This window comes from Sebastes fasciatus, chromosome 19 (genome assembly GCF_043250625.1).
Source record: "Sebastes fasciatus isolate fSebFas1 chromosome 19, fSebFas1.pri, whole genome shotgun sequence".
NCBI lineage: Eukaryota > Metazoa > Chordata > Actinopteri > Perciformes > Sebastidae > Sebastes > Sebastes fasciatus.
The window spans coordinates 18,907,599-18,922,340 of NC_133813.1; the positions used below are offsets into that span (position 1 = coordinate 18,907,599).

Sequence of the window (14,742 nt, forward strand, 5' to 3'; positions counted from 1 at the left end):
GTAGGGTGGATGCAGATTTTTTTTCCATTCTTACTGTTATTCTTATGTCATTGTTGTTGTATTTTTGCGCCAATTTTTGCAAAAAAATAACTACGTTTATGTGGTTTTTTTCTTCCCCCTAAGGAGTTTGAGATTGAGCTGGAGGGCTCTCAGACCCTGAGGCTACTCTGCTACGAGAAGTGCTACAACAAGACCAAAACGAACAAAGAGGATGGAGAGAGCACAGACCGCATCATGGGGAAAGGACAGATCCCGGTATGACATGACGTCACCCCCCCATCCCCTCCCTTTTCAGCAGACCCCAACATGAGTCATTACTGATAGGCAGTTATGTCACCACCTCTGCCACAAAGCATGAAATCCATATTATTGCTCAGTGGAACGGCTTAAACTGAGCATGATGTAAAAATCGGCTGATTAGATTAATTACCCTAAAATGTCGTGGATGGGTGGTTATATGGAGAGACATTCAGAGGATGTGCAGCAGTTTTTTGATAGAATGACACAAAGCTTTAATTTTTCATGCCATTGATCTACCACTGTGCTGCCAGGTGTAGCTGTTTAACGCATTACTCACAGTACAGACTCTGTAATGGTTATTGAGTAACAGCAATGCCATTCTGCACATGCGGAAATAACGTCAATACAATGAGGTAAAGAGTGCCGAAATCCTGATAATACCTCGGGGAAAAAATACAACACAGACACTGTCCTCAGCAGCCTGGCCGTGAGACTGGCTGATCGCAGGTTGATAGCAGATCGAGATAGCAGGTGATTAGGGTTGCCAAGACGACGCACAGCCTGCAGGATAATGCCAAGTGTCACTCAGGAGATCAACAGAGAGAAAGCAAAGATACGAGGCAGAGAGGGATACAGACGGACGGAAAGATTTAGTCGGAAAAAACGAGTCTCTTCTTTGTTTCTTTGTTTCACCTCCTTCTCTCTTACTCTACAACCCACAGCAGGGCAGGTGTGTGTGTGTGTTTGAACATTGTTTCACCTCACACCCACAAAAACACGCAATTCTCTTGGTGTCTGAAAAATGTCTTATTTTGTGTTTTTCTCAAACTGAGAAACAAAAAATCAAGAAAAATACAAAACTATTAGATACTAATAACAGTCCCCTTTTTATATGAGTGATGTTTAAATCCATACACTGAGAAGCCTGTGTCCCTGAACAGCTATCTACACTAGGACGAGTCTCCAAACTGCGAGTTACAGTCACATGCTCCACCTAGTGGTTCCTCTGGTAATCCTGTGACATGATCACTTCTTGACAGATGATGTCATCTAAAACAAACCACCCAGCATGGTGAGAAAGTTGCTCAGCAGGATTTTCATAAATACAGGGCAACAAACTGGCACTCCCGTCTTCAGTAGAGGTCGCAGTGGCTGATAGATCCCGCAGATTACTGTTCAGTTTTACTGGTTTTACCAACCGAATGGATGTTAGGAACAGAATAAATTAACCACTAACTGCCAGAGTGGCTGGTAGCTGAACATACCGTCCAGGTGTTGGTCGGGAAGGAGGCTAAATAACGCCCCAAAGTTGGGTTAAATTTTAGCGAGGAAAAACTGCCATGGCCATTTTCAAAGGGGTCCCTTGACCTCTGACCTCAGGATATATAAATGGGTTCTATGGGTACCCATAAGGAGGGAAGGAGCTTTGCTGTTTTTTTTTTTGTGGAATATAATTCTTTGTAGAAACAGCTCAAACCAAAAAGCACTCTCAGCAGCGAGAGATTCACTTATGAGAAACATGATCCAGCCTCGCACGCAACCAGATGAGGCTTAGCCTCGGTAAACATACAACATACAGTATACTGTGTGTGTGTGCGTTTGTTTCGGTGTGTCAGATGTAAGTGTGTACTCAGGTTTTATTGCCCCAGATGGCGTGTCTCTTCAGATCCGAGTGTGTTTGTGCATGTTTGGGTGTGAATTAAGTCTCTTTAAACAAATTTTGATGTGTTTATTGTATTTATGAAAATACAGTAAAAGGGATGTAACATGCAACAAAAACCACCTTTGAAAACATTCCACTACGACAGAGGGAAGATTTGTACTGTTGATGCAATTATAACGTTATGCACTGCTTTGTGGACATAACTGAGCAGTACATAAGTAAGTAAACAGAATGTATAGATATAACATAATCTCAACAAAGCAAATAAACATTAAAAATCCACATAGCTGCAGTGGTTGATGAGAAAATAGTGAGAATGTTCCTTTATCCATGGCCTATAAACTTCCCTAATTTCCAAAATGTTGTGCATATCCTGCTAAGTAACTAACTAATGTAAAAAAACTCAATTACACGTAATAGTCTTGCATTCAAAATCGTACTTAAAGGTGCAGTGTGTAGGATCTGGTGACATCTAGCAGTGAGGTTGCAGATTGCAAAATTCTCCCGTTTGCCAAGCGTGTAGGAGAACTATGGTGTGCCGACGCGAAAACAAGAAAGCTTGAATGGCCTTATCTAGAGCCAGTGTTTGGTTTGTCCGTTCTAGGCTACAGTAGAAACATGGCAGCCGGCTCCGTATGTAGTTACAAACAGCTAATTTTTAAGGCAACGAAAACACAACAATTCTTATTTTCAAGTGATTATACTCTAAAGAAAACATACTTATTTATAGTATACCCCATGTCTGCCAATAGATCCCCCTAAATGTTACACTCAGTTCCTTTAAATTGCATGTATTTTCTGCTCCATGTCCTTAAAGTGTCAAAGTAAAATGAGTAAATCTTTATATGAAAAGCGACTAGTAAAATGTGGTGAGGTTAAAAGAGCAATATTTGCAGAAAATGGAAATACTAAAGTGTAAATTGTACTTAAAGGACCAGTGTGTAACAATTAGGGGGATCTATTGGCAGAAATGAATATGATATTAATACATATTTAGTGAATAATCACCTTATAATATTGGATGTAGTGAAATATCTCTTAAGTCCAAATGAAACACCACTCAATATATGCTAACATGTCCTTTTATGTTGCCTCCACCAGCTCGACCCTCCGACCCTCCAAGGAAAAGACTGGCAGAGAACAGTTATTCCCATGAACGGGGTGAGTAGATATATTCTACTTTTTCCGGTATTTCCTCCCCTCACGCAGGAGATGATTTCTCTGTGAAGTCCACATCTGGTTTTTAACATGGCAGGATTTCCTCAAGATCATCAAAAGCCACTGCAGATGGATGTCAGGCTTGTAGCGCTCTGTAAACCTGTTTTGACGTTAAGCCCTTTCTTCCCGTGTCAGATCGAGGTTAAACTTTCCATGAAGTTCACCAGCCGGGAATTCAGCCTGAAGAGGATGCCCTCACGGAAACCCATGGGCGTGTTCGGAGTCAAGATCTCCACAGTGACAAAGTGAGTTGACGTTTAAACACACAGAGACTATCTCATTATAAGTAATCATCTAGTCACTTGTACTGTCCAGATGGCCATGTCGCTGTGAAAATATCCGCGTATTGGAATGATCAGATGAGATGAAGATGATAAATGAGAAGAGCCTTCTGTGTGCGTCCTCTTGATTTTACTGATTTGCTTGCTTTCCTCACTTCTGTTTCTCTTCTTGTGCACTGATTCGTTTAAGCTGAACAGCCAATCAGAGTGATTTCTCTCACCAACGAGCACCGTCGCTGATTCAACATGCTGAATCAGCAGAAAAATCTCCGACACGGGCAAACTAGAGCCAACGATGCGGGACACACCGCAAAAACTAGGCCATCAAATGCTCGCCGGCGGCCCCAAACTGTCCGACGGCCGACTGTCGGCTTGGTGTGTCAGGGCCTTTAAACTCTAAACACTTATCCTTGCTTCTATCGGCCTATCAGGGAACATTTGTATTTTCCAATGCCGTTCCTCAGGGCTCGATTCTAGGCCCCCTCTTCTTTCAGCCAGCTCATCCAGAACTTGGCATGTTTTAGACCATTAATTAAGAATACTAGGAGTTTACAGTTACACAAGCAGCTCCGCAGCAGATATAATGCTTCCCATGTTCTCCATCTTAGTAACATTTGCTAATTAGCACTAACAGTGCAAAAACAATGCATATTGTGCATGATTGCTCACCATTTTCCAAAGCAAAACATACTATTTAGATTGCTTTCCTACTTTCTAGGCAGCCGCTGCCATTTATTTCCCGTGGAATGAAAATCAACTTGCAGATTTCACACTTAATTATTTGTTCATTTGAGCACTTTGTCGCCCTAATGTCTTTGGTCAAAGGAGGTAGAAGAAGAAAGGGAGGGAGAGCATGTAGTAGAAGTATCAGTGTGTTGTGTGTTTGGGGCCATTGTTGCTGCTGATGAGTGACATATCTGATAAATAAAAGATAACAAGTGGGTTAACTACATTTAGCAGCAAAAAATCAATTAGCGCTGTAGATAAAACGAGCACAAGCAAAGAGCCAGAGGCATTACGAGCCCTTCCAGTAGTCATAACAATGCAAAACACATCTTTTAGCCTGGTTAATTTTCTTTTGTTTCCATAAAACAAAACATGTAGTGCCTCATCGTTTATTCATTATTTATGCTGGAAAGTGTTTCCTGCTTGGGCCGAAGTCCATAACGTTACTCACTCCCGTCGCCGTCGCCCTCTCTCTCTCTTGCTTCACCACTCACTTCCCACCTACACACACACTACGCACTGGCTCTGCTCCAGCTTTAGAGGGGGGCATTCACGTTTTCACGTCGGCCACCGTCGGAGAGGCTTCAGTTGGTTGCAATCTCCTCTCCTCACCTCACCGCTAGATACCGCCAGATCCTACACACTGGACCTTTAAGTACATCACTTGAGTAAATGTACTTACTGTATGTGTACTTACATTTACCAGCAAAATTCAATAAGCGCTGTAGATAAAACAAGCACAAGCAAAGAGCCAGAGGCATTACGAGCCCTTCCAGTGCCTTGTTCATTTTCTTTTGTTTTAATAAACAAAACATTTAGTGCCTCGTCGTTTATTCATTATTTATGTCGGAAAGCGTTTTACTCAGTATAAAGTGCTTGTTGTTGATCATTCATGTTTGTGTTTTTTCCAGGCGAGAGCGCTCTAAGGTGCCCTACATCGTCCGGCAGTGCCTAGAGGAGATAGAGAGGAGGGGGATGGAGGAGGTGGGCATCTACCGGGTATCAGGAGTGGCCACTGACATTCAGGCCTTGAAGACCGCCTTTGACACCAGTGAGTGTGATATGCTTTGTGCAGGTTTCATGTAATGAAGTCGAAATGTGTTTAATTCACTTGTAAACACCGTGGTTATAATACTATAACTGCCATGCATTTCTAGGAAACAAGACCGAGAGGATTTATTGACCGTCACCTGAAGGAAACCCTTTTTTTAATCTCTCTATTTCTGTTAATCAGGTGATCATTATTGTAGCTCTGTGTGTCTGACTGTGAGTTAACATGAGGCGTTTTCTCTGATGTGAAATGATTAACAGATTTCTGAACTAATTCCTTATGAACGTGCATTTTGTGCGTGGTAATAGTGGATGTAGAAGACGCATGGCGACTGCTGCTCATGCCGAGGTGTTCCCCCCGTCTTATCATCACCCTTCCTTGAGAAACCTCCCGTCTTCATGTTGTTCTTGTCTCCTCTCCTGCAGATCATAAAGATGTGTCAGTGATGATGAGCGAGATGGACGTCAACGCCATCGCTGGCACCTTGAAGCTGTACTTCAGAGAGCTGCCAGAACCGCTCTTCACTGACGATCTCTACCCCAATTTTGCAGGCGGCATCAGTAAGTCACAGGGCTACTGGCATTCTCAAACACAGCTAATTATCAGTAGTTGCAACTTCTAAATATCTACCAAAGGGGTGTTCGAGAAAAAGTCCTTCATTTGCAGGATATGTAATAACTTGTTTCCTTTGCTTGCGTGCAGCCCTTTCTGATAGTGTTGCCAAAGAGAGCTGTATGTTGAACTTACTGCTGTCGCTGCCTGAACCCAACCTGGTTACATTCCTTTTCCTTTTGGACCATATGAAGAGGTAAGTAAACACACACATGCTTGCACAATATGTAGACAGGAATGCTCCCATACACAGAGAGAACAAGTAAAACAGATACATTCATAACAACACGCCATAAATATACAAGAGGTGCATTCAGCTGCACACATGTTTACATTCCAGATCGATTTTAAAGGAACAGTGTGTAACATTTCAGGGGATCTATTAGCAGAAATGGAATATTCATAGCTACATAGCCGTCCTGCATAGCCTTGCACTTGGCGGCTCACATTACCGCAGTCGTGGAAAAGGAGGAGTGAGCGGAGGGGTACTCAGTTGGTTGCAATCTGCAACCGCACCACTACATGACGCCAAATCCTACACACTGTCCCTTTAATTAAATTTTTGTGTCCCATTGTTATTTAAATGTTGTTTATAATATTAAAAACTTTGCAATTGGGAGAATGAAAGATAATATCCCATTGACATGGTGTACTGTTTTTAAAATGACCTCCTGTTGTGTGCAGTTTTCACTCATGCTGCTTTTACACTGTTAAAGCAAAAAGCAGTCATTCAACTGCAACAGCAACATGTCTCCTGGTTACCATGGTGATTTTGAATAACAAGAGGCTCAAGCACTACAGGATGTGAGCACTAACAATGCAGCTACATCAGTTTGAAAGCATTGCAAGATTGCGTAATGGATGGTGCAAGGCCATAGCTTGAACTTTATAGTTAAAGGGGACCTATTATGCTTTTGTGCTTTTTCCCTTTCCTTTAGTGTGTTGTATAGTTTTTTTGTGCATGTAAAATGTCTGCTAAGTTACAAAGCCCAAAGTCCACACCAAAGGGAGTTACTCTCCCCCACAGAAGCACTTCTCCTGAACTGCCTGACACGCCTGGCTTGAAGCCCCGCCTTTTCTTCCGTAACGTGGTGATGTCACCAAGTAACACATTTATATAATACCTGCCTAGCGGCTAGCTTGGCACGCCCTCAAACAAAGCTCGTTAGAGCGAAGCTGGAACGGAGTCTGACGAGTTTGGTCCTGTTGACCAATCACAACAGAGTGGGCCAGCTGACCAATCAGAGCAGACTGGGCTTTTCGGGAGGTAGAGGAGGGGGGGTATGAGAAAAAGAAAGTGTTTTTTGTACATTAAAGCATGTAAACATGTTCTGGTAGAAACCCAAAATACAAGTATGCACCAGAAAAAGGCTGGATTAGGTCCTCTTTAAGGACGCAGGAGATTGGAAGATGTCGAGTCAAAAGAAGGAAACTATCCCTCATTCACTGTTGTATTTAATATAATGTTAAATGTCAGAAAATGGTGAAAACTGTCCATCACAGATTCCCATTTCAAATAGCTTTCTATCTTCTGCTGTAGGACTCTTAACATCTCTGATATTCACATAGACATAGACACACAGATCCATCACTGCACATTAACGTCACCTGTCTTGTCATCTCTCTAACACCACTAATGGACCCGTCTGTCGTCCTCTCTCCTCAGGGTGGCAGAGAAGGAAAGCATCAACAAGATGTCTCTCCACAACCTGGCGACGGTGTTCGGGCCCACCTTGCTGAGGCCTTCCGAGAAGGACAGCAAGATCCCCGCTAACCCCACCCAGCCCATCAGTATGGGGGACAGCTGGTCCCTGGAAGTCATGGCGCAGGTGAGCCACACACAGACAGATCTTCTTCTGACATTTTTCATCTTTGAATTTTTTGAGATGCTTTTATTCTGAAAAAGATGCTCTGCTTTACTGCAAGATTGAAAAACCACAACCATCATTTGACTTTTTTTCTATTTCCTCGCAGGTCCAAGTGTTGCTGTATTTCCTCCAGCTGGAGACGATCCCCACCCCGGACAGTAAACGACAGAGCATCCTCTTCTCCACTGAAGTATAGAGCTGACACTGACTCTGCCGAACCATGAAGGAGTGAAAAAGAGACGGACCGTGGCTCAAAGTGAGCCTATAAGTAGGATGTTTTTGAATTGACTGACCAGATTGCAGCTGGAAAGGATTGTCTCTGGTGATGCCTGCTCTCCCCCGCACCCACTCAAACACAAGAGGGCGCCATTGGACCTCTGAAACTCGGAGGATGCAAGGTCCTTGCCGTTCATCATATCTCTCATTACCTTGATATTTAGTGTGATTCCTTTTACCCTTCAGTGATGATGTGGGTACATCTGCCATCTACATTTCTCCACCCGTGCTCTTTGTTGGTCTCAACAAATGTGGTTCAAAAATCTGGAAGTTGTCAAAATCAGTCCATAAGAGAACGAAACGCATCTTTCTTGATTCTTGAATTAGTTTGCCAACAAGTCAGACTTTCAATGTACCCTTTTGTTTGGGCATTTGTTCTCTATCTGTATTTCTTTTTTTGGACAATCATCGACTCCTGCACAATATGTTTATCCATCTCAAACATTGCTTCACGTCCTGCTGAGGAAAACTCGAACCGTGTCTTAGAAAATCTCAGCACACTGTTTCTGAGAAGACAAGAGGAGACTAAAGGAAGGAGTTACAAAAACAAACTACCACGATATTGGCTTTCCATCTTTGTGTCAGGAAGACCAACACCTGTATGTTAAAGTGTTTACAACGTAAACAAACCCCGGTTGGAGTCGGAGACAAGCGCTTTGGAGAGGGACTGTAAGAAAAAAAAGGAACCCAAGTTAGTAATACACTGCAATCTGACTGTGCGTTTTTTTCACGCCCATAAAAAGCAAATTTCTTGTTTGTTTTTTTTGTGTTGTTTGTGTCTCAAGGTAGTCTTCAGCTTGAATATCCAGGAAGCAATATATTTTCTAACATAGGAACTGTCTGTGTTCATATCTTTGCGGACGAAATGTCCTCCTTATTGTAACATAGGACATCTTGCCAAATTAATATGTTGTTCGTTTGTTTCTAGGAGAAAAGGAAGCCGTTGTATTTACAGATACCATATGTACATAATCTTAAAGTTGTATTTTTTTTTTTTTTTCTTTTTGTTTGACAGTATAATCATTGTTGCTATTATTGTAATTTATTTTGGGGGGGTTTCGGGGGGGAGAAATCGGTTTGTTTTTCTACGTGAACTTTTTTTTTCTGTTTGATTAAGAAAATGGTAGGTCTTAGCCTTGACTTTGAGTCTTGCAGTAAATAAGCAGGATTTAGCCTTGTTCTTATAGAAACTGTCCAGCCTATCGATGATTCATTTAGATATTATTATTATTATTATTATGAAGGTAACACACACATTGTAGTTACATACTGTATGCTGCTGTGGAAAAGGCACAAGCTCTTTAACTGCTGTGGGTGTTCCTCGGCAGAGCGTCTCACATCCAGAGACCGTCGCCTGTCTAGCGTAGACATTATGCAATGTCATAATAGAGCACACACACACACACACGCACACACACTCACATTCACACTCACACACACACGTATGACATTGTCTCTTTTTGTACCATTTAATCTGTGGCTGCAGAAGTGCACTCACGCAATGTTAGAAGAACTACTGTATTACAATTCAAGTGACCTGAGCACTCGGCATTTATGTCCGTTGAAGAGCTGGTTTTAATGAAGGAATATTATTTTGTTTCATCTTTTTTTTATTTATCTCATGCAAATGGCGAAATATCCTGCTAATTCTTTTATCCCTTTAACTGTTCTTCACACCTGAAGGTGTCCGTCCAACTCAATGGCCAATTTAAAGGAAGATATCTTGTTGATTCTAAAAAATTACATATCGCTCATTTTCATTTCTGTGTCTTTGATTTAACATGCAGGCATGTTTTATTGTTTTTGTTTCTCCATTTTTTGTTTTTTGCTGTCCTGTTCACAAATATGTCATCATAGACTTTGGGATGGTTGGTAACTCGTGAGTTTCCTTTTCTGGCCAATTAAAGGATAGGTTCACAAAAAAATGTGAACCTATCCTTTAAAGGGATATTTCAGGTGTTTTGAAGTGGGGTTGTATGAGGTACTTATCCATAGTCAGTGTCTCTACAGCGTCTACAGTAGAGGGGGCAGCAGCAAAATGTATTTTAGCCGCCTAAAAAAAAAGGCCCACCTAAAAAAAGTCAATATCCCTTTTAGTGTACGCTATATTTACAATATTTTCACCGATTTACCTTTCCATCAGAAAGCCCTTTCCAACGGGGAACTGAAGCCGTTGTATCCCTATGTGCTCTCGTCAAAGCCACCAGACTCCATTGAAAAAAACATTGTAATTTGACCTCACAGAACGAGGGGGGTTGCTGGTGTGGTATATTTTCAAGTCTTGCACATGACCGAGAGGCCCTAAGGGTAAACACATGGGTAAGAAGTATAAGTTGAGAATATGGTCATAAGATAGGACCAGGGACTGAAAGATAAATGTGTAGGACAAAGGAGCCATGCATGGTTGTACGTTCAGCTCAGATGTTACATGACATGAACCCGATATAAGGAGGCGCAAGAGCTCCGAAGTTCAGGACTCTCAGATTTGACTTGAGACCTCCGGACGCTCTAGACGTTCGTTATGACATTTGTTGCTTGTTTGTAATAAACTCTATTATACCAAAAAGAACAGTGTCCGCGGAGCAGCCTTCCTCATCACTTCAACAGCACTGTCGCAGGAAAGAGACTACACTGGTCTACCACTGCCTCGATCGGTTAGTTTGTTTGTGCTATTGTGTGACTTTGAACTAACCACAACCAACCTCAATAACACAAACAAACTAACCGATCGAGGCAGCAGTAGACCAGCAACCCTTGTGTTCTGCGAGGTCAAATTGCAGGTTTTTTCAATGGGGTCTGGTTGCTTTGGCGAGAGCATAGATAACGGCTTCAGTTCCCTGGCAGAAACAAAGACTGTATAGCTGTTACACGGCAAGGTCACACGGCAAAATAATTCTAAATATAGCGTACACTTAAAGGGATATTGATGTTTTTACATGGGCCTTTCTTTTAGGCGGCTAAAATACATTTTGCTGCCGGCCCCCGTCCACAGCAGTAAATTGCTTTGCTCCCGTGCAGTAACTCTAAAAACAAACTAAAATAAACTAACTAAATAACTACCTCATACAACCCCATTACAAAACACCCAGACTATCTCTATAAAGGGCGTTTCCCACATATGTCTTAGGTACAAAACTATAACCAATTGACCAGTTTAGTGGATCTGATAAGGGCTTGTGTGTGGTTGTATCTATGTTTAAGATACCGTAGAAGGGGCGTATATGAGTATGTTTTTAACAGGAGGAGAAAGGAGTCTTTCCTTTTGGATACATATCAACTCTCTAAATGTTAAGTCATGAACTCACATGCATATATATGCTAATATAGGCTAAAACACCATTATTTTATTCTGAAAGTCTTCACGCCTTCAGTCCCATGTTTTACGCCTTCTGTAGCATGCACATCATCATCTATATGTCAGGATGTGAGACAGAGAATGAATCCACCATTCATTCATTCGTTCATTCATTCATTCGTCACCTTTATAACAAGTCCCGATTGCCTACACTATTCTACCCTATCGTGCCTCGACACTTTTTTTTTTTAATTTAGCGCCTGCGATATTCTGAAACGTTGTTCAGTCTCCTGTTGCCTTTGCTGAGGACAGCCACACACTTTTCGTACTATTAAAAGACTAAGACAGGACCTTAACCTTAAGCTTAAGTCTTAGCTCATACTGTACACGCCCGTTCTACTTGCCCCCTTCACCTGACTGTGATGCAAACCGTGTTAAAGTCAGTCTTAATGGGTTGGCAAAAAGGACAGAATTTCTTGCCCATCTCCTTGTTTTTGGCTCTTAAAGTTTCAGCTCCTTTAATGCCTTTTTATTCTTATTTATTTATGCTTCATCCCTGTTTGGTACAAGAAGGTCTGCTGGATCTATTTATTTATGATATAATATCATCTAAAAAGCTAAATTAATGTTCGAAAAAATGGTCTTTATGTGGTGTGCAAATGCAAGTCTTATGTTACAGTCTGTTTATTGAACATCCCGTTAAAAGTTTGTCACTATTTTGTCCAAGAATCACAACCACTGTGTGTACAACTGCAAACCCCCCCTCCCCTTTACTCCTGCATCGTCGGCTCATCTCCGTATTAGATGTGTTGTACAACACGACTGGCCACTGTGATTGTTTAGCTATCTGATCTAGATAACTGAATAGCAGATGCAGGTTCTTGTCGATGTAAAAGGTAGATTCTGCGAGTTCACGCAAACTCAAACGTCTCATTTTCCACAGAGTTGTATAATATGTATTATACTAGAGAGTACATTTTTCCGTTTTATTTATTGTGGCGTCCACTGATCGTTGAAGGGTTGAGCCGGTACGCCTCTTGTCTCGTTTGAAAAAGCCGAGCTGTCAGTATGTGGTAGAGGAGAAAAAGAGTCTTATATTGCTCTAAAAATCTGCATTGTTTTTGGTCTGTTGATTGTCAGTGTAAGTACTGCATGTATCCTCCATAACCTCAGTTCCTCTGTACATGAAGAAGTAAAATAAGGTTTAATTTTTTCTGTGGAATAGCCTGAAGATATGGAACATATTGCTCTATATGAAAGTTACAACCGTTTATTGTACATGACTCCTGGTAGATATCACATTTCCATAGTTAATACTTTCAAACGACCCTCTACTGCCACTTCTACGACATCAAACTGACACTGAATCAGTTAAAAAACCTTTTGGAAATATGCTAGTTTTGTTTTATTCCACACGTAAAAGCTGAGGATGAGACTTGCTGACCGACCACAAACACTTTCTCTTTCTACCTTCCTCAATTTTTTGAACTCTTGTTCCTGTTCAATATTCAATGTTCTGCTTGTAGAACTGTAAAAAGGAATACCGTATTCTGAGGGCAAACATGTTTGGAAGGCATTTGCAGCCTATGTTTGTACACAAAAATGTTAAATAAAATCTCCTTGTATCTACATTAGAATGACATGTTTGCTTTTCTTTATTAATTTCTTTATTCGTCTGGTATTTTTTTTTTTTTTTTAGGTGAAAACTGTATAAAACATGAGAAAGATTATGACATGAGGATGCAGGAATACAATCAAATGTTAACATATTAGTGTAATTCTCCCTGATGTACACATTAACCACATCTATATGCGTTATAAAAAAATGCACAAAATTATATTATCTAAGTAGTGGCACACATTGGTATGACCGGTAGCTTGTAGTGGCTATAATGTTAGTTAACGTTTTACCATTTATCGTCTAATAATTTCCACTTGTGGTCACAATAGCTGCTGTTCACGCTTTAACCTTCCATGCTTCTGGACAGAAGAGTACCAGTTTTATCCTACAGAGAGCAAATCTCTGACCTCGGATCTAGGACATGGGGGGGCTTGGGTGTGTTGAAAGATCCGTGGTCACCCTTGGCAAATATCCTTGAGGATGAGTTTCTATTTGACAGGCTGGATAAATGATAAGCTTTGTTTGTGAACAGGAAATCCCTCATAGGGAATAAGATTGTTATCTTATACACAGCAAACAGTGTCCAGTCCCATCTGTGACGGAGTACTGCATGTATTGGTAAACTATGCGGCGTGTTTGCATGTGCCGTTTGGTTGGTAGATGCCTAAAATATCAATATGTATTTGAGGTTTAAGCCATCTTCTTAGTGTGCCATTTTCAAATCAGCGAAGACACATTAACTGCCGTTAATTTAGAGTGAGAACAGGATATACTTGGTGCAGTGCGGTATAATTTCTACCTCCACCGTATGTGCTTGGCAGGAGCAAATTCCTTTGTCTAATTATTATAATCAAATCTTTCAGCAGGAGACCTATACTCCGGGTTGTGAAATCCTCCTTTGCTTGTCACTAGAGTCTTATTGAGAAGTGATGAATGATGGATCTGACCGATAAGCTGCAAAACTCATGCTGACGTGCACTGCAGCTTAACACATCACTGTGTAAACCTGACAGTTCCTCATCATAAATACGGCTATTAATAATACTTCCCTAGTTTCGTTCATCATTTATTAGCAAATAAATAATAGCTCAAACTGCATTGATTAGACAGACTGTAAAGAGTTGACATCTGAATAGCTAATGCAGGGATCCCAGTGATTCCAAACAGCCCTGTGCTGTTAGAAATGTGAGTTCAATTAGGCTAATGTTTTTTTTAATGGCAATATTATGTTAGCCTTTTTCAGAGAGCAGCGAGAGGAGACGCAGACCAAAGGAAGAGAGCAACTAAAAGAGAGGTGGCACGGGCCACAGCTAGAACCTAAGTGGTAATGTGATAGGTCTGATAAGCCTCAACAAACATTAACGATGATCTAATGTATTACTGGAATATGATGCCCAGCTGAAGATCACAACCTTTTTAAATAAAGAATTCAGCATCATCGCAATTGTGACTTAAAGGTGCAGTGCGTAGAATTGGAGCAAATCTGATTTAAAAGGTTTGGAGCCTTGCTGTCTCTGAGCAGCGGTCAATTGCTCACAAACTCTGATCAAACGGTGATACTAGGCAGCGCTGATCAAATATGAATCAATATTCTGTTACTGTAATGCCTATTTCTAGCCTTGAATGTTTTCAGAAACATCTTGTAATGTACTGCACAGCCAATGGGAACGTTCTCTCTCTCTGGAATGACCTGTGATTGGTTGATTAGATTTTTTAAAGCCTGTAAAAAGAGCCATGAGGAGGAGCAGAAGTCTAGTTTTCTCTCAGAACGCTTGAATTACAATATGCTGAAAGGTCATTATGGAATTTCTGCCCAAGGATGCTAAAACATAATCTGCCTACCGCAGGTTTAATGCACAGTATGTTATAAATTAACAACCATGTATCACTC

The 14,742-nt window shown here is 41.1% G+C and overlaps 1 protein-coding gene across 1 annotated transcript in view; it reads left to right on the forward strand.

The window, feature by feature from the left end:
• The window catches only part of bcr (BCR activator of RhoGEF and GTPase), a 103,844-nt gene extending 90,977 nt beyond the window's left edge, over nt 1–12,867 (forward strand). The window contains exons 16-23 of the mRNA XM_074618689.1: nt 124–255; nt 3,005–3,064; nt 3,257–3,366; nt 5,040–5,179; nt 5,605–5,739; nt 5,882–5,987; nt 7,458–7,620; nt 7,766–12,867. Of these exons, the coding sequence (XP_074474790.1) occupies nt 124–255; nt 3,005–3,064; nt 3,257–3,366; nt 5,040–5,179; nt 5,605–5,739; nt 5,882–5,987; nt 7,458–7,620; nt 7,766–7,855 (936 nt within the window). The 3' untranslated portion in view covers nt 7,856–12,867. The remainder of the gene's footprint in view (nt 1–123; nt 256–3,004; nt 3,065–3,256; nt 3,367–5,039; nt 5,180–5,604; nt 5,740–5,881; nt 5,988–7,457; nt 7,621–7,765) is intronic.
• Nucleotides 12,868–14,742: the final 1,875 nt, after the last annotated feature.